The sequence below is a fragment of the Macaca fascicularis genome, chromosome 5 (assembly GCF_037993035.2).
Source record: "Macaca fascicularis isolate 582-1 chromosome 5, T2T-MFA8v1.1".
Classification (NCBI taxonomy): domain Eukaryota; kingdom Metazoa; phylum Chordata; class Mammalia; order Primates; family Cercopithecidae; genus Macaca; species Macaca fascicularis.
In genome coordinates, this window is record NC_088379.1 from 154507530 (window position 1) to 154531638 (window position 24109).

A 24109-nucleotide genomic window follows, 5' to 3' on the forward strand; every position below is an offset into this window, starting at 1 on the left:
GGCCTCCAAAAGCAAAAAGTCAATGGCCTTTTATAATAAAGGAAACTGAAAATATAGTATTAAGAGTTGTCTCTATAATATTAAATTCATTAAAAAATACACATTTAAAGGGCCGGGCGCGGTGGCTCAAGCCTGTAATCCCAGCACTTTGGGAGGCCGAGACGGGCGGATCACGAGGTCAGGAGATCGAGACCATCTGGCTAACACAGTGAAACCCCGTCTCTACTAAAAAATACAAAAAACTAGCCAGGCGAGGTGGTGGGCGCCTGTAGTCCCAGCTACTCAGGAGGCTGAGGCAGGAGAATGGCGCAAACCCGGGAGGCAGAGCTTGCAGTGAGCTGAGGTCCAGCCACTGCACTCCAGCCTGGGCGACAGAGCGAGACTCTGTCTCAAAAAAAAAAAAAAAAAAAAAAACACATTTAAAATTATACTACTTATTTACCTAAACCTCACATTTGAAAATCATTTATGTGGGTGGGATTGTGATGTGGTTTAGGAGGTGGCATGTTGGTATATCTAGGTAACATTACAACTCACATCTTGCATTTGCCAAGAGTGCTTTCTTTCAAAACTCTATGAGAATAGTTGAATATACACCTTGATCTATTTACTGCTAAATAAATTATGCATGTAGCACATTCTCCCAATAAGTATGTGTATATATGCATACTAAGCATGTATATATGCATACTCCCAATAAGTATGTGTATATATGCATTCCTAAGCTAGGAAAATAGTAGGGTTATTATCTAAAAAGAAACGTTAAGTAAAATAAAGTAAATGATGGTTGTAAAAATACACTTTAGGCCCAGATAATATTGCTGCAAGAAAACATTACTATTGAAGGGGCGGAGCAAGATGGCCGAATAGGAACAGCTCCAGTCTCCAACTCCCAGCGCGAGCGACACAGAAGACCGGTGATTTCTGCATTTTCAACTGAGGTACTGGGTTCATCTCACTAGGGAGTGCCGGACGATCGGTGCTGGTCAGCTGCTGCAGCCCGACCAGCAAGAGCTGAAGCAGGGCAAGGCATTGCCTCACCTGGGAAGCGCAAGGGGGAAGGGAATCCCTTTTCCTAGCCAGGGGAACTGAGACACACAACACCTGGAAAATCGGGTAACTCCCACCCCAATACTGCACTTTAAGCAAACAGGCACACCAGGAGATCATATCCCACACCTGGCCGGGAGGGTCCCACACCCACGGAGCCTCCCTCATTGCTAGCACAGCAGTCTGTGATCTACCCGCAAGGCAGCGGTGAGGCTGGGGGAGGGGCGCCCGCCATTGCTGAGGCTTAAGTAGGTAAACAAAGCTGCTGGGAAGCTCCAACTGGGTGGAGCTCACAGCAGCTCAAGGAAACCTGCCTGTCTCTGTAGACTCCACCTCTGGGGACACGGCAATAACAAACGCAGCCGAAACCTCTGCAGACGCAAAGGACTCTGACAGCTTTGAAGAGAGCAGTGGATCTCCCAACATGGAGGTTGAGATCTGAAAAGGGACAGATTCCCTGCTCAAGTGGGCCCCTGACCCCTGAGTAGCCTAACTGGGAGACATCCCCCACTAGGGGCAGTCTGACACCCCACACCTCACAGGGTGGAGTACACCCCTGAGAGGAAGCTTCCAAAGCAAGAATCAGACAGGTACACTCGCTGTTCAGAAATATTCTATCTTCTGCAGCCTCTGCTGCTGATACCCAGGCAAACAGGGTCTGGAGTGGACCTCAAGCAATCTCCAACAGAACTAGAGCTGAGGGTCCTGACTGTTAGAAGGAAAACTATCAAACAGGAAGGACACCTACACCAAAACCCCATCAGTACATCACCATCATCAAAGACCAGAGGCAGATAAAACCACAAAGATGGGGGAAAAGCAGGGCAGAAAAGCTGGACATTCCAAAAATAAGAGCGCATCTCCCCCGGCAAAGGAGCGCAGCTCATCGCCAGCAACGGATCAAAGCTGGACGGAGAATGACTTTGACGAGATGAGAGAAGAAGGTTTCAGTCCATCAAATTTCTCAGAGCTAAAGGAGGAATTACGTACCCAGCGCAAAGAAACTAAAAATCTTGAAAAAAAAGTGGAAGAATTGATGACTAGAGTAATTAATGCAGAGAAGGTCATAAACGAAATGAAAGAGATGAAAACCATGACACGAGAAATATGTGACAAATGCACAAGCTTCAGTAACCAACTCGATCAACTGGAATAGGGGGTATTTGCGATTGAGGATCAAATGAATGAAATGAAGCGAGAAGAGAAACCAAAAGAAAAAAGAAGAAAAAGAAATGAACAAAGCCTGCAAGAAGTATGGGATTATGTACAAAGACCAAATCTACATCTGATTGGGGTGCCTGAAAGTGAGGGGGAAAATGGAACCAAGTTGGAAAACACTCTTCAGGATATCATCCAGGAGAACTTCCCCAACCTAGTAGGGCAGGCCAACATTCAAATCCAGGAAATACAGAGAACGCCACAAAGATACTCCTCGAGAAGAGCAACTCCAAGACACATAATTGCCAGATTCACCAAAGTTGAAATGAAGGAAAAAATCTTAAGGGCAGCCAGAGAGAAAGGTCGGGTTACCCACAAAGGGAAGCCCATCAGACTAACAGCAGATCTCTCGGCAGAAACTCTCCAAGCCAGAAGAGAGTGGGGGCCAATATTCAACACTCTTAAAGAAAAGAATTTTAAACCTAGAATTTCATATCCAGCCAAACTAAGTTTCATAAGTGAAGGAGAAATAAAATCCTTTACAGATAAGCAAATGCTTAGAGATTTTGTCTCCACTAGGCCTGCCTTACAAGAGACCCTGAAGGAAGCACTAAACATGGAAAGGAACAACCAGTACCAGCCATTGCAAAAACATGCCAAAATGTAAAGACCATCGAGGCTAGGAAGAAACTGCATCAACTAACGAGCAAAACAACCAGTTAATATCATAATGGCAGGATCAAGTTCACACATAACAATCTTAACCTTAAATGTAAATGGACTAAATGCTTCAATTAAAAGACAGAGACTGGCAAACTGGATAAAGAGTCAAGACCCATCAGTCTGCTATATTCAGGAGACCCATCTCACACGCAGAGACATACAGAGACATACATAGGCTCAAAATAAAGGGATGGAGGAAGATTTACCAAGCAAATGGAGAACAAAAAAAAGCAGGGGTTGCAATACTAGTCTCTGATAAAACAGACTTTAAACCATCAAAGATCAAAAGAGACAAAGAAGGCCATTACATAATGGTAAAGGGATCAATTCAACAGGAAGAGCTAACTATCCTAAATATATATGCACCCAATACAGGAGCACCCAGATTCATCAAGCAAGTCCTTAGAGACTTACAAAGAGACTTAGACTCCCATACAATAATAATGGGAGACTTCAACACTCCACTGTCAACATTAGACAGATCAACAAGACAGAAAGTTAACAAGGATATCCAGGAATTGAACTCATCTCTGCAGCAAGCAGCCCTAATAGATATCTATAGAACTCTCCACCCCAAATCAACAGAATATACATTCTCCTCAGCACCACATCGTACTTACTCCAAAATCGACCACGTAATTGGAAGTAAAGCACTCCTCAGCAAATGTACAAGAACAGAAATTATAACAAACTGTCTCTCAGACCACAGTGCAATCAAACTAGAACTCAGGACTCAGAAACTCAATCAAAACCACTCAACTACATGGAAACTGAACAACCTGCTCCTGAATGACTACTGGGTACATAACGAAATGAAGGCAGAAATAAAGATGTTCTTTGAAACCAATGAGAACAAAGATACAACATACCACAATCTCTGGGACACATTTAAAGCAGTGTGTAGAGGGAAATTTATAGCACTAAATGCCCACAAGAGAAAGCAGGAAAGATCTAAAATTGACACTCTAACATCGCAATTAAAAGAACTAGAGAAGCAAGAGCAAACACATTCGAAAGCTAGCAGAAGGCTAGAAATAACTAAGATCAGAGCAGAACTGAAGGAGATAGAGACACAAAAAACTCTCCAAAAAATCAATGAATGCAGGAGTTGGTTTTTTGAAAAGATCAACAAAATTGACAGACCACTAGCAAGACTAATAAAGAAGAAAAGAGAGAAGAATCAAATCAACGCAATTAAAAATGATAAAGGGGCTATCACCACCGACCCCACAGAAATACAAACTACCATCAGAGAATACTATGAACACCACTATGCAAATAAACTGGAAAATCTAGAAGAAATGGGTAATTTCCTGGACACTTACACTCTTCCAAGACTAAACCAGGAAGAAGTTGAATCCCTGAATAGACCAATAGCAGTCTCTGAAATTGAGGCAATAATTAATAGCCTACCAACCAAACAAAGTCCAGGACCAGATGGATTCACAGCTGAATTCTACCAGAAGTACAAGGAGGAGTTGGTACCATTCCTTCTGAAACTATTCCAATCAATAGAAAAAGAGGGAATCCTCCCTCACTCATTTTATGAGGCCAACATCATCCTGATACCAAAGCCTGGGGAGACACAACAAAAAAAGATAATTTTACACCAATATCCCTGATGAAAATCGATGCAAAAATCCTCAATAAAATACTGGCAAACCGGATTCAGCAACACATCAAAAAGCTTATCCACCATGATCAAGTGGGCTTCATCTCTGGGATGCAAGGTTGGTTCAACATTCGCAAATCAATAAACGTCATGCAGCATATAAACAGAACCAAAGACAAGAACCACATGATTATCTCAATAGATGCAGAAAAGGCTTTTGACAAAATTCAACAGCCCTTCATGCTAAAAACTCTCAATAAATTCGGTATTGATGGAACGTACCTCAAAATAATAAGAGCTATTTATGACAAACCCACAGCCAATATCATACTGAATGGGCAAAAACTGGAAAAATTCCCTTTGAAAACTGGCACAAGACAGGGATGCCCTCTCTCACCACTCCTATTCAACATAGTGTTGGAAGTTCTGGCTAGGGCAATTAGGCAAGAGAAAGAAATCAAGAGTATTCAGTTAGGAAAAGAAGAAGTCAAACTGTCCCTGTTTGCAGATGACATGATTGTATATTTAGAAAACCCCATTGTCTCAGCCCAAAATCTCCTTAAGCTCATAAGCAACTTCAGAAAAGTCTCAGGATACAAAATTAATGTGCAAAAATCACAAGCATTCTTATACACCAGTAACAGACAAACAGAGAGCCAAATCAGGAATGAACTTCCATTCACAATTGCTTCAAAGAGAATAAAATACCTAGGAATCCAACTTACAAGGGATGTAAAGGACCTCTTCAAGGAGAACTACAAACCACTGCTCAGTGAAATAAAAGAGGACACAAACAAATGGAAGAACATACCATGCTCATGGATAGGAAGAATCAATATCGTGAAAATGGCCATACTGCCCAAGGTCATTTATAGATTCAATGCCATCCCCATCAAGCTACCAATGAGTTTCTTCACAGAATTGGAAAAAAACTGCTTTAAAGTTTATATGGAACCAAAAAAGAGCCCGCATCTCCAAGACAATCCTAAGTCAAAAGAACAAAGCTGGAGGCATCACGCTACCTGACTTCAAACTCTACTACAAGGCTACAGTAACCAAAACAGCATGGTACTGGTACCAAAACAGAGATATAGACCAATGGAACAGAACAGAGTCCTCAGAAATAATACCACACATCTACAGCCATCTGTTCTTTGACAAACCTGAGAGAAACAAGAAATGGGGAAAGGATTCCCTATTTAATAAATGGTGCTGGGAAAATTGGCTAGCCATAAGTAGAAAGCTGAAACTGGATCCTTTCCTTACTCCTTATACGAAAATTAATTCAAGATGGATTAGAGACTTAAATGTTAGACCTAATACCATAAAAATCCTAGAGGAAAACCTAGGTAGTACCATTCAGGACATAGGCATGGGAAAAGACTTCATGTCTAAAACACCAAAAGCAACGGCAGCAAAAGCCAAAATTGACAAATGGGATCTCATTAAACTAAAGAGCTTCTGCACAGCAAAAGAAACTACCATCAGAGTGAACAGGCAACCTACAGAATGGGAGAAAATGTTTGCAATCTACTCATCTGACAAAGGGCTAATATCCAGAACCTACAAAGAACTCAAACAAATTTACAAGAAAAAAACAAACAACCCCATCAAAAAGTGGGCAAAGGATATGAACAGACATTTCTCAAAAGAAGACATTCATACAGCCAACAGACACATGAAAAAATGCTCATCATCACTGGCCATCAGAGAAATGCAAATCAAAACCACAATGAGATACCATCTCACACCAGTTAGAATGGCAATCATTAAAAAGTCAGGAAACAACAGGTGCTGGAGAGGATGTGGAGAAATAGGAACACTTTTACACTGTTGGTGGGATTGTAAACTAGTTCAACCATTATGGAAAACAGTATGGCGATTCCTCAAGGATCTAGAACTAGATGTACCATATGACCCAGCCATCCCATTACTGGGTATATACCCAAAGGATTATAAATTATGCTGCTATAAAGACACATGCACACGTATGTTTATTGCAGCACTATTCACAATAGCAAAGACTTGGAATCAACCCAAATGTCCATCAGTGACAGATTGGATTAAGAAAATGTGGCACATATACACCATGGAATACTATGCAGCCATCAAAAAGGATGAGTTTGAGTCCTTTGTAGGGACATGGATGCAGCTGGAAACCATCATTCTTAGCAAACTATCACAAGAACAGAAAACCAAACACCGCATGTTCTCACTCATAGGTGGGAACTGAACAATGAGATCACTTGGACTCAGGAAGGGGAACATCACACACAGGGGCCTATCATGGGGAGGGGGGAGGGGGGAGGGATTGCATTGGGAGTTATACCTGATGTAAATGACGAGGTGATGGGTGCAGCACACCAACATGGCACAAGTATACATATGTAACAAACCTGCACGTTATGCACATGTACCCTACAACTTAAAGTATAATAATAATAAATAAATTTAAAAAAAAAAAGAAAAAGAAAAAAAATACACACACACACACAAAAAAGAAAACATTACTATTAAAATGTGGGCTTTTATTCTGGTGCTACACTGGTCTTGGAGCAGTGAACTTGGGGTGTATGTGACCCAGTATGACACCAGCTGTAGTAGCCAAGGGAATGCAATGCCTATATAACCCCTCCCCCAACTCCAGGCAGTGAAGCTCAGAGAGAGATTTCTGCTGGGGGAAGGCAGTGAAAGAGTACAGAGAACTTTGTCTTGCAACTTGAATACCAGCTCAGCCACAGTGAAATAAAGTACCAGAGAAATTCCTTGAAACCCCTGATTCCAGGCCTTTGCTCCTGGATGGTGTTTCTAAACCTACCCTCAGCCAGAAGGAAATCCACAGCTCTGATAGGACCGACCCAGTCTTGGCAAGATTCACCACCTTCTGACTAAAATGGCATTAAGCCTTGAATAAACAAAAGAGGAAGCAAGGCAGTATTTGCTGTGGGTCTTGGGTGAAACCCAGTTCTGTGCTGGTTTGCGAGGCTTCATCTGGGAACCTGCACAGTGCCATTTGTGATGGCCATAGGAGTACCAGCATCACCCCTCCCCCAGCTCCAGGTAGCCCAGTACAGAGAGAGACTCCTTCTGTTTGGAGGAAACAGAGGAAATACAGTGAGAGACTTTGCCTGGTAACCTAAGAGTTGCAATATCCCTGGGTTTACCAGGAACACTGGTGTACCATAGTGCTGAAACAGCTGCAGTGACCACAGCCTTAGGTCACAACACTCAGTCCCCTTAAACTACTAGAAGGCCCTCTCAAGAAGTATGAATACAAACAAGCCCAAACCACAAAGACTGAAATAAATACCTAATTTGTCAATGCACAGACATCAGTGAACATCCACAAGCATCAAGAACATCCAAGAAAACATGACCACACCAAACTGACAAAATAAGGCACTAATGATCATTCCTGGAGTGATGAAGATATGTGAGCTTCTAGATAGGGAATTCAGACTAGCTGTCTTGAGGAAGCTCGATGAACTTCTAGATAACACATAGAAGGAATTCAGAATTCTATCAAATAAATTTAACAAAGAAATTAAAATAATTTTTTAAATCAAGCAGAAATTCTAGAGCTGAAAAATTCAATTGACAAGCTGAAGAATGCACTAGAGTCTCTCACCTGAAGATTTGCTCAAGCAGAACAAATAATTAATGAACTCAAAGACAAGCTATTTCAAAGTACATAAAAGAGAAAAAATAAAAAATACAACGAAACACACATACAACATCTAGCAAATAGCCTCAAAGGAGCAAATCTTAGAGTTATTGGCCTTAAAGAAGATATAAACACAGAGAGATCAGGGTAGAAAGTTTACTCAAAGAAATAATAACAGAGAACTTTCCAAATCTAGAGAAAGATATTACTATCCATGTACAAGAAGTTCAAAGAATACCAAGGAGATTCAACCCAAATAAGACAACCACAAGGCATATAATAATCAAAGTCTTACAGATCAAGGATAAAGAAATGATCCTAAATCAGCAAAAGAAAAAAAAATGAAATCACATATAAAGGAACTCTGACAAGTCTGACCACAGGCTCCTGAGGCCAGGAGGGAGTAGGACAACATTTTCAAATTGCTGAAGAAAAAAAACAACTAGCATGTTATATCCCGTAAAATTATCCTTCAAATACAAATAAATACTTTCCCAAACAAACAAAAGGTGAGAGATTTCATTGACACCATTACAAGAAATACTAAAGGGAATTTGTTCAATCTGAGAAAAAAAAAGATGTTAGTGAGCAATAAGAAATCATCTTGAAGGTATAAAACTCACTGCTAAAAGTACACAAACACAGAATACTCTAACAATGTAATTGTGATGTGTAAACCACTCATATCTTTAGTAGAAAAACTAAAAGATAAATATAACAAAAATAATAACTGCAACTTGTTAAGAGATAAATAATATAAAAGATATAGAGATAATAAAAAGTCACAAAATAGGAAGCATGAGGTTAAAATATAGAGTATTTTAGTTTTCTCTTTGTTTTCTTTGTAATAAGAGTTAAGTTGTCATCAGTTTAAAATAATTCATTGTAAGATGTTATTTGTAAACCTTATGATAGCCATAAAACAAAAACCTATTTTAGATATATAACATTTTAAGAAAAGAAATTAAAACATACTACCAAAGAAAATCACTTTTACACAAAGGAAGATGGATGGAAGGAAGGAAGGGAGGGAGGGAAAAAGGAGACAAATAACAAAATGGCAGTAGTAAGTCCTTACCTATGAATAATAACATTGAATGTAAATGAACTAAATTTTCCAATCAAAATACACAGAGTGGCTGAATGGATTTAAAAAGCAAGAGACAACAATATGGTGCCTACAGGAAATTCACTTCACCTACAGACACACATAGACTCAAAATAAAGGAATGGAAAAAAAAAAAAAACTCTATGCCAGTGGAAAACAAAAAAAAGAGTAGGAATGGCTATACTTATCAGATAAAAGAGATTTCAAGACAAAAAGTATACAAAGGAACAAAGAAGGTTATTATATAATGGTAGATGAGACAATAGAGCAAGAGGATGTAACAATTTCCAAATTATATTCATCCAACACTGGAGCACTCAGAAATATAAAGCAAATTTTATTAGAACTAAAGAAAAATATGGACTCCAATATAACAGCAGGGAACATGAACACTCTACTTTCAGCATTAGGCAGATAATCTAGACAGAAAATCAATGAAGAAACATTAGACTTAATCTTCATTTTAGACCAAATGATCTGAATAGACATTTATGGAATATTTTATTCAACAGCAGCAAAATACACATTCTTCTCCTCGATATATGGAATATTGTCGAGGATAAACTATATGTTATACCACAAAACAAATCTCAAGTTTAAAAACATTGAAATCATATGAAGTACCTTTTCTAACTACAATGGAATAACATAGAAATCAATAACAAGAAGAACTTTGAAAATAGTAGAAACATAAGGAACTTAATATGATCCCAAATGATCAGTGGGTCAATTAAAAAATTGAGGAACAAACTGAAAACTTTCTTGAAACAAATGAAAATGAAAACACGACATACCGAAACCTATGGGATACAGCAAAAGCAGCACTGAATGACATTTATTGCAATAAATACCTACATTAAAAAAGCAGAAAACAGTCAAATAACCTAATGATGCCTCTTAAAGAACAAGAGAAGCAAGAACAAACCAAAACCAAAATTAATATAAGAAAAAAATTTAAAGATCAGAGCGGACATAAATGAAATGAAAACACCACCATGAAGGATCAAAAACCAAAAAGTTGATATTTTAAAAGGACAATGAAATGAACAAAAGTTTAACCAGACTGGAAAAAAAGGCAGAAGACCCAAATAAATAAAATGAGAGATGAAAACAAAGATATTAAATTGATACCACAGAAATTCAAAGGATCATTAGAGACTATAATTAGCAACTATATGCTAATCAATGGGAAAGCCTATAAAAAATGAATAAACTCCTAGACACATACAACCTACGAAGATTGAACCATGAAGAAATAAAAAACCTGAATAGACCAACAACTAGTATTGAGATAGAAGCAATAATTTTAAAATCTCCCATCAAAGAAAAGTCCAGGACCTGACGACTTCACTGTTGAATTCTACCAAACATTTAAAAAACAGCTAATACCAATCATACTCAAAAAATTTTTTTTAAAAATTGAGGAGGTATACTTCCAAACTCATTCTACAAGGCCAGTATTATGCTGATACAAAACCAGACAAAGCCAAAACAAAACCAAAGAAAACTACAGGCCAATATCTTGAGCATAGATACAAAAATCCTCCAAAAATACTAGCAACAAAATTCAACGATACAATAAAAAGATCATTCATCATGATTAAATGGGATTTATCCCAGGGATGCAAAGATGGAAAAACACACAGATTGATAAACGTGATACATCATACCAACAGAATGAAGGACAAAAATCACAATTGTTTCAATAGATGCTGAGAAACAGTTTGACAAAATTCAGCATCCCTTTATGATAAAACCTCTCAACAAACTCAGTATAGGGAGAACATACCTCAACATAACAAAAGCCATAGAAGACGAACCCACAACCAATATCATTCTAAATGGAGAAAAACTGAAAGCCTTTCCTCTAATATCTGGGACAAGACAAGGATGTCCACTTTCACCACTTTTATTCAGCATAGTACCGCAAGTCTTAGAGTATTTAACAAGAAAAATAAAGGGCATCAAAATTGAAAAGGAAAAAGCCAAATTATCCTAGTTTGCAGATTATATGATCATCTATTTATAAAAACATAAATACTCCACCAAAAAAATTAGAACTGAAAACAAATTCAACAAAGTTGAAGAATATAAAATCAACTTACACAAATCAGTAGCATGTTTATATGCCAACTGCAAGCAATCTGAAAAAGAAACCAACAAAGTAATTCTATTTATAATAGCCACAAATAAAAACAACTAGGAATACACTTAACCAAAGAAGTAAAATATCTCTACAAGGAAAACTATAAAACATTGACGAAAGAAATTGAAGAGGACAAAAAAAATGGAAGGATATTCCAATGTTCATGAATTGGAAGAACAAATTTTGTTAAAATGTCTATACTACCCAAAGCAATCTACAAATTCAGTGTAAAACATATCAAAATACCAACGGCATTCTTTACAGAAATTAAAAAAAAAATCCTAAAATGTATATGGAACTGCAAAAGACCCTGAATAGTCAAAGCAATCCTAGTAAAAACTATAAAGCTGGAGGCATTACATTACCTGACTTCAAATTATACTACAAAGCTATAGATATGAAAACAGCATGATAGTGGTATAAAAACAGACAAATAGACCAATGGAACAGAACAGAGAAACAAGAATTAAATTCATGCATTTACAGTAAACTCATTTTCAACAAAGGTGCCAGGAACATGGCCTGGGAAAATAACAGTCTTCAATAAATGGTGCTGGGAAAACTGAACATCCATAGGCATAAGAATGAAACTAGACCCCTATATCTCGCCTTATAGAAAGCTCAAACAAAAATGAATTAAAGGCTTAAATATAAGACTTGAAACTATGAAAATACTAGAAGAAAACATTGGGTAAACAGTTTAGGATGCAGGTCTTGGCAAAGATTTCTTGAGTAAAACCTAAAAAGCACAGAAAGCCAAAGCAGAAATTAACAAATGGGATCACATTAAGTTAAAAAGCTGCTTCACAGCAAAGAAATCAACAAAGTAGAGACAGCCAACAAATGGGGGAAAATATTTGCAAACTACCACCTAACAAGGGATTAGTAACCAAAATATATAAAAAGTTCAGACAACTCAATAGGAAAAGACAAATAATCTGATTTTAAAATAGGCAAAATATCTGAAAAGTCATTTCTCAGAAGAAGACATAAAAATGAACAAATATAAGAAAAAATGGTCAACATCACTATCATCAGAGAAATACAAATCAAAACCACAGTAAAACATCATCTCAACCCAGTTAAAATGGCTTTTATTTAAAAAAAAATAGAATAATGGATGCTGGTGAGAATTTGGAGAAATGGAAAATGTAAATTACTATGGCCACTATGAAGAACAGTATGGAGTGTCCTCAAAAAACTAAAAATAGAACTACTACATGATTCAGCAACACCACTGCTGGGTATATATCCAAAGGAAAGGAAATCAGTATGTCAAAGAGATAGCTGCACTTATGTTTGTTGCACCACTATTCACAAATCCAAGATATGGTATGAACCTAAAAGTCCATCGACAGATGAATGAATAAAGAAAGTATGGTGCATATACACAATAGAATATTATTCAGGCATAAAAAAGGATGAAATCCTGTCACTTGCAATAACATGAATGGAACTGGAGGACATTATATAAAATGAAATAAGCCAGGCACAAAAAAATAAATATTGCACGTTCTCACTCATATATGGGAGCTAAAAAATAATTTTATCTCACGGAGAGAGGGAGTAAAACGATGGTTACCAGAGCCTGGGAAGAGTAAAGGGGAAGGTGAGATAAAGAAGAGATGATTAATGGGTACAAAAATATAGTTAGACAGACAGAATAAGATCTAGTGTTTGGTAGAACAGTAGGGCAACTATGGTTAACTATGATTTATTGTATATTTCAAAATAACTTAAAAAGTGAAATTGGAATGTTCCTAACTTTATGTTAGGAAATAATAAATGCTTGAGATTTGATAATGACATGTTGTATCAAAATGTCATATGTACCCCATGAAAATGTACTATTATATATTTACAATGCTTAACAATAATTTTTTATTATTTGTAAAGAAAAGAGGCTTAATTGACTAACAATGCTACACGGCTGGGGAGACCTCAAGAAACTTACAATCATGGTGGAAGGTAAACGGAAGCAGGGCACATCTTACATGGTGGAAGGAGAGAGAAAGAGAGCAAAGGAGGAAGTGCCACACACTTTAAAACAACCAGATCTTGTGGAAACTTACTATCAAGGGGGACATCCATTCCCACGACTCGATTACCTCTCACCAGGAGGTATAATCCCCTGACATATTATAATTTGAGATGAGATGTCGGTGAGGACCCAGAGCCAAACCATATTACTCCTTTGGCAATTATGATTGCAAAGCTCCAAAGCACATTCATGGCCATCTCTACCAAGTGAAATTACTTTATGTATGTCCAATATAGCCTTAGCTTCATTTTATTTTTCCACCCATTTTCTCATTTACATATTTCTGAGGTCATTTTTGTGACACTTTTAGATACAGGTTTACAACCTTTGTGAAACAAGGTGAGTTATTAATACATACATACATATGTATGTTCATTTTCAAAGGAGCAAGATGGATCACAAAGACATGAAATGACTTGTACTAAAAGTAGCAAAGCAGGAACAATTTCTCTGCTCTAAATTGTACTATAAAATTTTTTTTAAAAACACAAAAAGTGGGTTTTAACTGTAACTATGTAAACTAATATATGGTTTTTTTCTAAGTAAATATCTATGTCATTTTGTCAGAGGTTCATACTTTAATATTTCATAGGAAAAGAAATATGAGTTTCAAAATTAAAATTGGGAAGTTTAAAGATAATGTACAACCTTGGGCATCACTACTCCTTATGGTAGGAAGAAAACAAACACAAAACACAGAATTAACTACTGGAATGCTATTCAAAATGTCAGAAAAACATCATAGTCACTTAACTGTTAACTCAGGACCTGAGTTAATTCCAACCCCAGTACAGAATTTCCCAAAAGTAATTTTATTTCTAAACAAAATGACCCCCCAAAATTAGGAAATCATATGAATAAAAATAATTTTTAAAATCAGTAGTTCTGATGATTTGTGCTAATTCATAGAAATGTCAGGAAATCAAATGAGATAACCACCTTTTATCAAATGTAACCCATTAGGGGAGAAAATCATGAGTATGAAAATAATTACAATACCTCCTCAAATGTTTTCGAGGAAAGGAGAAGAAGGGCAAAGAAAGAAAAATGGCAAAGAGAAGAAAATGTGATGAGGGAGAAGAAAATGAGCAAGTATGTTTTACATAATAAAATTTAATTTACTATTTTTTATTACATAATAAAATTGTTCAAGTGCATGCCCACAGTTATCTGACAGTACAATTTGGTAAAGAATTTTAAAAACATGTTGAAATTTCCAAGTCAGAAGAAGAAAATCTCCTTAGATTCTTACGATATTCTTTTGTAACAAAATGATTCAAGAAATTTCTCCAGAGAAAAATGAAAAATTTCATACATTAAAATCTCATCAATCCATTCTATGGTCAAAATTAACCTGATGTGAAGAACTTAAGCTATACCTGAAATTACTGTTTTCACTTTTAAACAATATGTTTCTACAAAATGAATGACCTGCTTTTGATTTTTTCATGACCTAAACCTATGTTTTTAAAAAAATATGACCAGCAACTTTTTAATTCTCCTCTCTCATGTAGGATGTGTACCCCTTAGTGGGAGTGTTAAGGATGCAGGTGAAAAGTCTAATGTCCAGAAGTCCATAATGTGTTCTCTGTAAACAATTTTAATGCAGCCTATTATGAGACTGGGTTCTATTTGTTTGTAATCCTGTACTTCAAGCAACAAGGTTAGTCAAATTCTTTTCATTGAGAGTTAAGAAGCCATAAAGTGATTGAATGGCTTCCTCCTGTCTTAGGGCATAAGCTCATCAAAGAGGTCTACATGGCACTTGATGATTATAGGTCCTTGCTTATCTTTTTAGCTTCATTTCTTGCCACCTTCCCTCTAGCATGTTGTGCTTTTGCCACACTGAATTTCTTTCAATCTCTGAGATGAATCCTGTCTTTCCACCTTGGACAACCACAAGCGTCCTTTCTGGGGCTGGAACAATTTTCCTGCTATCCCTGGGCCCTATCACCATTGCAAAGTGCATGTACTCATGCAGCACAGACATTCCCTTGCTTGTCAGCTCTTCCTAATTCTGTGGCATGGGTGTCCAGTCTTTTGGCTTCCCTGGGCAACATTGGAAGAAGAATTGTCTGGGGCCACACATAAAATACACTAACACTAACGATAGCTAACAAGCTAAAAAGAAAAATCACCAAAAAATCTGATAGTGTTTTAAGAAAGTTTCCGAATTTGTATTGGGCCTCATTTAAAGCCATCTTGGGCCACATGTGGCCCACGGGCTTCGGGCTGGATAAACTTGTTCTAGGGCATCCACAACTGGCAGAGCTCCTCTCAGGGATACCTTCCTGACTCTTGGACCACTGCAACATAGTACGTTAGCCACTTGCTGAGGAGAGTCCCGCCATAATGACAGTTAATTGATTACAGTTATTTCACTCTCTTCTGTATTTCTAAATACTAACTAGAAATTACTTATATAAATTTCTGCCAATATTTGTTTCTATCCTCCTATTTTAAGAACACTATAGATAAGTGCATTGATTGCCGCATCTCAGAAGTTTGATAAATACCAAGGTTAGATGTTGTTTTTTTTCAACTATGACTACAATCCTCTACATTATATGTTCCATGATTGCTTCATACATTATCATAAAGTTAGCAAACCTTTTAAAGAAGAGTTATGACGAGACATTGCCACAAAAAGTTGGAGATGATGATCTTTCCTATCTGATTGCAATATAATATTACATTTTATGTTACATGAGAAATTATATTCACAAGTCTCACTCACCTTAGATAAATATTATCTTTCAGGATAATTAATAAGGTTAAAAATATCTTAGTACTTCAGAGACCATAAAAATAATATGAGAAACTGTTTCTTCAGGATGCAGTTTCTAAAATTTTACATTACAAAGTTTAGGGGCCCATCTGCCACTGATTAAAGTAACTGGAAATTCTAATATAATTACACTACAATAAACATGTGGTTGCAGAAGTGAAACATTAAAGCATAAAGACATATAGCACTATTGAATTTTTTAATTAGAACTAAAAACATATGAGGATACAAAATACATTTTAAAAGCACTTCAGGTTTAAAAAGGATAGTGTTCTTCTAGCCTAAAGAAAGCATATCTACAATGACTTTATTATAGCAAATTAAAATTTTGATAAGAGTAACTAAGCTGTAAAGAGTTCTTCCAAGTAGAGTATGTTATATTTATCTCTCTTCCAATGAAATCAAAGACCAAATTTCCTATGTCCCTGTCTCCACTCCTCCTTTAACAATGCAGGCTTCTCTGTTTTGAGTTTTCCCAGTTATGTTTTGTCTTCTGAATTGATTAAACAATTTCACATCAAGATGACTTACAACTTCATATCCATTAGTATGTGAAGCACCAGAAAATATAAGAAAATGGGGAGAAACTGGAACCTTTGTGCATTGCTAGTGGGAAGGTAAAATGGTACCGCTGCTGTGGAAAATGATATGGCTATTCCTCAAAAAATTAAACAGGGAAATACAATATATTCTAGCAATTACACTTCTGGGTATACACCCAGAAGAAGTAAAAGTAGAACTCAAACAATATCTGTACACCCATGTTCGTAGCAACATTATTCAAAATATCCAAAAGGTGGAAGCAAACCAAGTGGCCACTGATGGGAGAATGGATAAACAAAATGTAGTATATACATGCAATGGAATATTATTTGGCCTAAGAAAGAAATTCTGACACATGATGCAATGCGTATGAACCTTGAAAACATGCTGAGATAAGCCAGCCACAAAAGAACAAATATTCTATGATTCTGTTTATGAGACACCTAGAGTAGTCAAATTAATGAAAACAGAAAGTAGAATGGTGATTTCCAGGGAATCAAGGGAGGGACATACAGACAATTGGTGTTTACTATGTAGAGTTTCAGTACGGGAAGATAAAAAAGCTCTGGAGATGGATAGTGATGACAGTTACACACAATGTGATTATGATGAATGTCAACGAACTATAAACTTAAAAATGGTTAAAATGGTAAAATTTATGTTATGTATATTTTACAAAATATAAATTTATAAACAATAATTTTAAATTATTTTCATTATTTAAAATGAGAAAAGACTACTTATAACTTGGTGTTTACACGGACACAGGGAGGGGAACAGCACACACTGGGCATGTTGGGTGGCAGTGGGGTGTGGGGAGGGGAGGGAGAGCATAAGGATAAATAGCTAATGCATTCAAGGCTTAAAACCTATGGGTGGGTGGATAGGTGCAGCAAACCACCATGGCACACATATACCTATGTAACAAACCCAAACCTAGGTGCCAGGTTGATAGGTGCAGCAAACCACCATGGCACATGTATACCTATGTAACAAACCTACACGTTCTGCACATGTATCCTGGAACTTTTTTTTTTTTGAGATGGAGTTTCACTTTTGTTGCCCAGGCTGGAGTGCAATGGTGCTGTCTCAGCACCGCAACCTCCACCTTCTGGGTTCAAGCAATTCTCCTGCCTCAGTCTCCCAAGTAGCTGGGATTACAGGAATGCGCCACCACGACTGGCTAATTTTGTATTTTTAGTAGAGATGGGGTTTCTTCAGGTTGATCAGGCTGGTCTTGAACTCCTGACCTCAGATGATCCACCTGCCTCAGCCTCCCAAAGTGCTGGGATTACAGGTATGAGCCACCGTACCCAGCCAATATCCTGGAACTTAAAGTAAACTGAAAACAAACAAACAAACAAACAAAAAAAGAACTTGGTGTTTGATTCCTGTTATAAGTGTTGGTATTTTAAAAAATAAACAAAAGGGGAATCCTTACTAAAATTTCCATTAAACTTCCAGTGATGAAAATTGAAAATGAAGTGAGCAGCAAACAACAAATTTGAGTGTTTGAATATCATTCTCTCATATTCATTCAGACACAGCCCCACCCATGTAGTTGGTACACAAGGGTAAGATATAAACCTTTATTATCTCTAACTGGACAGGCACAAAACGTCACTTTATTGACCACCTGGTGTCCACTCCAGTACATCCCAAATTTTCAGTTTATAAACACCTAAAGTCTCCATCAAAAAAAACTATTAAACCAGATAAATGCATTCAGTAAAGTTTCAGGATACAAAATCAATGTACAAAATATTAGCAGCATTTCAATATACCAATAATGATCAAGTGAGAAACCAAATCAATAACTCAATCCCATTTATAATAGCTACAGAAAAAAAAACCACCAAGGAATACATTTAAGCTAGGGAGCAAAAGACCTCAAGAAGGAAAACTAAAAAATACTGATGAAAGAAATCATAGATGGCACAAACAAATGGAAAAGCATCCCAGTCTCATGAATTGGAAGGATAAAAATAATTTAAATGATCATACTGCCCAAGGCAATGTATAGATTTAATACAATTCCTGTCAAATTACCAATGTCATTCTTCACAGGATTAGAATAATCCTAAAATTTATATGGAAGCAAAAAAAAGCCTGAATAGACAAAGTAATCCTAAGCAAAAATGATAAAGCTAGAGGTATCACATTACCTGACTTCAAATTATATAAGACTATAATAATCAAAACATCATGATATTGGTTCAAAAATAGACACACACATCAACGGAAGAATAAATAACCCAGAAATAAAGTTACATTATTACAACCAAATGATCTTTGATAAAGTCAATTAAAAATACATTGGGGAAAGGACACCCTATTCAAGAAATGGTGCTGGTAAAATTGGAAAGCCATATGCAGAAGAATAAAACTGGACTCCTATATCTCACTGTATATAAAAATTAACTCAAGATGGATTAAAGACTTAAACATAAGACCTGAAACCACAAAAGTCCTAGAAGAAAACCTAGGAAAAACTCTTCTGGACATTGGCCTAGGCAAAGAATTTACAGATAAGTCCTCAAAAGGAAATGCAATGAAAACAAAAATGGACAAATGAGATCTCATTAAACTGAAAAGCTCCTGCACAAGATAAGAAATAATTAAAAGAATAAACAGACAACTTACCAAATGGGAGAAAATACTTGCAAATATGCATCTGACAAAAGGTTAATATCCAGAATTTATTAGAAATGCAAACAACAGGAAAAAAACAAATAATTCCATTAAAAAGTGGGCAAAGGACATAAGTGGACATTTTTCAAAAGAAGACACACAAGCAGCCAACAAACGTGAAAAAATGCTCCACATCACTAATCACCAAAGAAATGCAAATTAAAACCACAATGAAACACCATCTTACACATCAGAGTGGCTACTGAAATGTCAAAAACAATAGATGTTGGTGAGGATGCAGAGAAAAGGGAACACTTATACAATTAGTGGAAATATAAGTTAGTACCCCCTCTATGGGAAACAGTCTGAAGATTTCTCAAAACTAAAAATAGAACTACCCTTCAGTTCAGCAATCCAACTACTGGGTATCTACCCAAACAAAAAGAAATCATTGTATCAAAAGAGATACACACATTCATTATGTTTATGGCAGCACTGTTTACAGTAACAAAGTCATGAAATAAACATAAATGTCCATCAATAGGTGATTGGATTAAAAATATGGGAAATATATATATATACACACACACACATACACACATACACACACACACCGTGGAATACTACTCAGTCATATAAAAGAATGAAATCATGTATTTTGAAGCAATGTGGATGGAACTGGAGGCCATTCGAAATGACTCAGAAGCAGAAAGTCAAAAACCACATGTTCTCACTTGTAAATGGGAGCTAAACTATGGATAGCGATGGTCATCCAATAGACACTGCAGATGCTGATAGGTGGGAGGATGGGAGAGGGGTGAGGGATGAAATGCTATCTATTGTGGACAATGTACATTATTGAGGTGACAGTTACACTGAAAGCCCAGACTTCAGCACAATATAACTATCCATGTAAAACAACTAACTGCACTATTGCTAAATCTATAAAAACAAACTTAATAAAAACATTAAAAATAAAATAAAATTAGTTTTAGTAAATTTGACTCACAAGGAATTTAGCAACATATGCTAAATATTATATATTAATAACTTAAAAGCTTTGGTTTACAGAAAAAATAAAAATTCAACATGTGTTATTTAAAATGACAGATTAAGAACTATTCAACAGGTAGATAAAATAATTTTGTAAAATATATTTCAGTTGTCTAATGATGTTATGGACTAAATTGTGTCCCTTTGAAATTCATATGTAGAAGTTCAAACCACCACTGTATTTTAATTTGGAAATAAGGCCTTTAAGGAGGTAATTAAGATTAAATGACATCATCAGGGTAGCGTCCTAATCCAATATGACACCAGGGATGCATTAGTACAGAAGAAAGACAACGTGGCCAGGCACAGTGGCTGACACTTGTAACGCCAGCACTTTGGGAGGGTAAAGTGGGCGGATCACCTAAGGTCAGGAGTTTGAGACCAGCCTAACTAATATGGTGAAACCTCATCTCTACTAAAAATACAAAAATTATCCAGGCACAGTGGCAAGCATCTGTAATCCCAGCTACTCAGAAGGCTGAGGCACAAGAATCACTTAAACCCAGCAGGTAGAGGTTGCAGTGAGCTGAGATCACACCATTGCACTCCAGCCTGAGCAACAGAGCGAGACTCCATCTCAAACAAAAAGAAGAAAGACAATGTGAGGACACAATGAGAAGGTAGCAGTCTGCAAGCCAAGGAAAGGGGTCTCAGTAGAAACCAATGCTGCCAGCAACTTTATCTTGGACTTCCAGCCTCCAGAACAGTAAGAAAATAAATTTTTGTTGTTTAATCCATCCAGTCTGTGGTATTTTGTAATAGCAGCAAATGGCAAGTCCAGGGGAAAAAAAAAATCAGTGATATGAAAAGAGAGAAAAAGTTAAAGAAGATAAAGGACAGGACAGACATATTCACACACAGAACAGAACATGTAGGAGATGCAAGAAACCCAGACATATTTACAGACACTGAGAAACACAATATTGTAAAATAGCATTACATGGTCTTTTAAGAAATTGTTGCTAAAGATGTCTGAATAACATGAGTTTCTTCTGCTATTCACATGTATATATTAGGACATGCTTTGAGAAATAGATGAATTTAAAGTACCAATTCTGCTTTAAGATCACAAGTTCTCATGTCCTGGATTAGAGAGCCTTCATTCAGAAAACCATCAACATGTGGTCATAAAACTGCCCTTGGATTTTTTAATCCTTTCATTATCATGCCTTTAACAGATATCTACATTCTCCCCTTGCCTTCATTATGTTTTCTTGATAGCCTATGTACCACTACAAAAATAGTTGAGGTGCTAACACATTTGGGGCAAACCATGTGATGATCATTTTAACTAATGCTCGTCAAATAAAAAATGACACGCATATTGTGGGATCGGGTGATCAGCAAGATTTACACAAGACACAAGAACAGAACTAAAGCATTGCTTCAGAAAAAAATGAATTTCAGTGGAGAACTATCTTAGGCCTGAAATAGGTCCATAGTAAAATCTCAAGTGCTTTCATCAAAATTAACCCAATAATTTACTGGAAAAATGGTAATTCAAATCTACATCCAGTTTTATAAATACTTACAGTATAATAATCCCGAAATATTGATGATGATTGAGAGAAAGTAACTCGACTGGAGTCATAAGGCAAACAGAAAGACCTTGTCGGCACAAATCCTCTCCAACCATAGAATGCTTTGTCTGTTAGAAATATCAATGCAGGTTAAAACAATATTTATCCAGGAAAAGTACACACTGACTATATTGCTTAATGTTGCAAAGAGTAAAGCAAATCATCTTTATGGCCTCACTATTCTGTATTAAAATCACATCTTGTCATCTAATCAGAGAGAAATGAAGAAATGATAGGACTGCATAGAAAGAGGCTTCAATTAACTGGTGCCTTCATACGGTAAGGCTCTCATGTTTTTATTGCACAGTGTGCCCATCAGAAAATGAATAGGTTCATTCTCTTCACTATCTCCTCCTGAAGAACATCAACTTCTTTTTTTTTAAAAGAGGCTTAAAGCAAAATCATATTTGTGAATAGCACTTATAAAAATAAAAAGAAAACCTCTCCGTATTACACACTTTAAAAGAAAATTCAGTATTTTATAAGGCACATGTTTTGATATTGCAAAGTAAATTAAATTATGAAAAGTGTTTAAGGTAAATAGGTTGAAAGCACAAAAGGTTAGCCAGCATCGCCACATATTTCTTCTGTCTCTTGGCAGTTGGTACATAAGATTTCTACAGGAACCTTTTTTCTTTAATCATAGGAAGGAGATTTAAGATTGATTTGTCCATTTTTTTTCTCAGATATATTAATCATTTAAAAAGAAGAAAATTCAGTTCAATCCTGCCATCCAAATGAACCAAACTATTTTCATATTTCCAGTTTTCTTTCATATATGTATATGTGTGTATCTATATAGTCTTTCCTGAAACTTTCAATGTAATAAAGTCATCCATGGACTGCTTAGTTGTATATAAATTTATAGAAAACTCAAGAAGTAATAAATTCTCTCACTTCACTGCTTCAATTTATTTACAGGATCATAAGTTGAGTGCTCTATGGGGAGGCAACGAAGTAACATAAAACAATAAAAAGGTAATGGTATCTCAGAGACAGTCTAATCATTACAAATACATTCTACCTCATCCATTTCAATCAAGAGTCTCTGCACTCTTTCAAAAAGGCAAAATCTCTCGAAGAGGCAACACAATCATATATTTCAATCAAAATTCAATGTGAAACAGTGGAATTGTTTTTTTTTTTTTTTTTTTTTTTTTTTTTTTTTTTTTTTTTTTGGAGACATAGTCTCACTCTTTCTCCCAGGCTGGAGTGAAGTGGTGGGATCTCGGCTAACTGCACTGCAAGCTTCCCCTCGCGTGGTTCATGCCATTCTCCTGCCTCAGCCTCCTGAGTAGCTGGGATACAGGCACCTGCCACCACGTCCGGCTAATTTTTTGTATTTTTTAGTAGCGACGGGGTTTCACAGTGTTAGCCAGGATGGTCTCAAACTCAAAATTCTTTAATGGAAGCAAAGGCCAATAACGAGTAGCTTGTAGAGAATCTGAGCATTTTAGTCCTAAGAAGAAGATAGCAAGGAAAAGGCTATGCCCTTTATATTTTCATTTGGAAGCTTTATAAGACCAAGAGAGTATAAAAGAGTAACACAAGAGTTATTAAGATGTGTACACCCTTACATTTCTTATGAAGCCCTCTTAATGAATTCAAAGCATTCTCCAACTCATCAGCATTATTCCTGACCTACCCACTCCCCTTAATGCACCATTACATACAATAAACGATATCTCATATTTTAGATAATCATGCTTCTCTTTCCAATCTTCTTTTTGAATTTATAAACTGTTTCAAGGCAAGGACTATAACTTACCTGGAACTGCTCTGTGTTTCTGATTCATTAGCAATGTGAATGAGGTAGCTATGAAAACACTGGTGAATAAGAAGGAGGATACTGAACATTCCCAACACAAAGAAATGACAAATTTCTGAGATGATAAATATATTAACTACCCCGATCTGATCACTATACATTATACGTATAAAAACATGACTCTGTACTCCCATGAATGTGTACAATTATTATTTGTTAATTTAAAAAATAAAATTAAATAAAT

At 36.4% G+C, this 24109-nt stretch overlaps 1 protein-coding gene across 1 annotated transcript in view; it reads right to left on the minus strand.

The window, feature by feature from the left end:
- IQCM (IQ motif containing M) overlaps positions 1-24109 on the minus strand; it is a 406878-nt gene that overhangs the window by 268876 nt on the left and 113893 nt on the right. Inside the window, 1 exon segment of the mRNA XM_045392936.2 lies at positions 22050-22165. Coding sequence (XP_045248871.2) covers positions 22050-22165 — 116 coding nt within the window.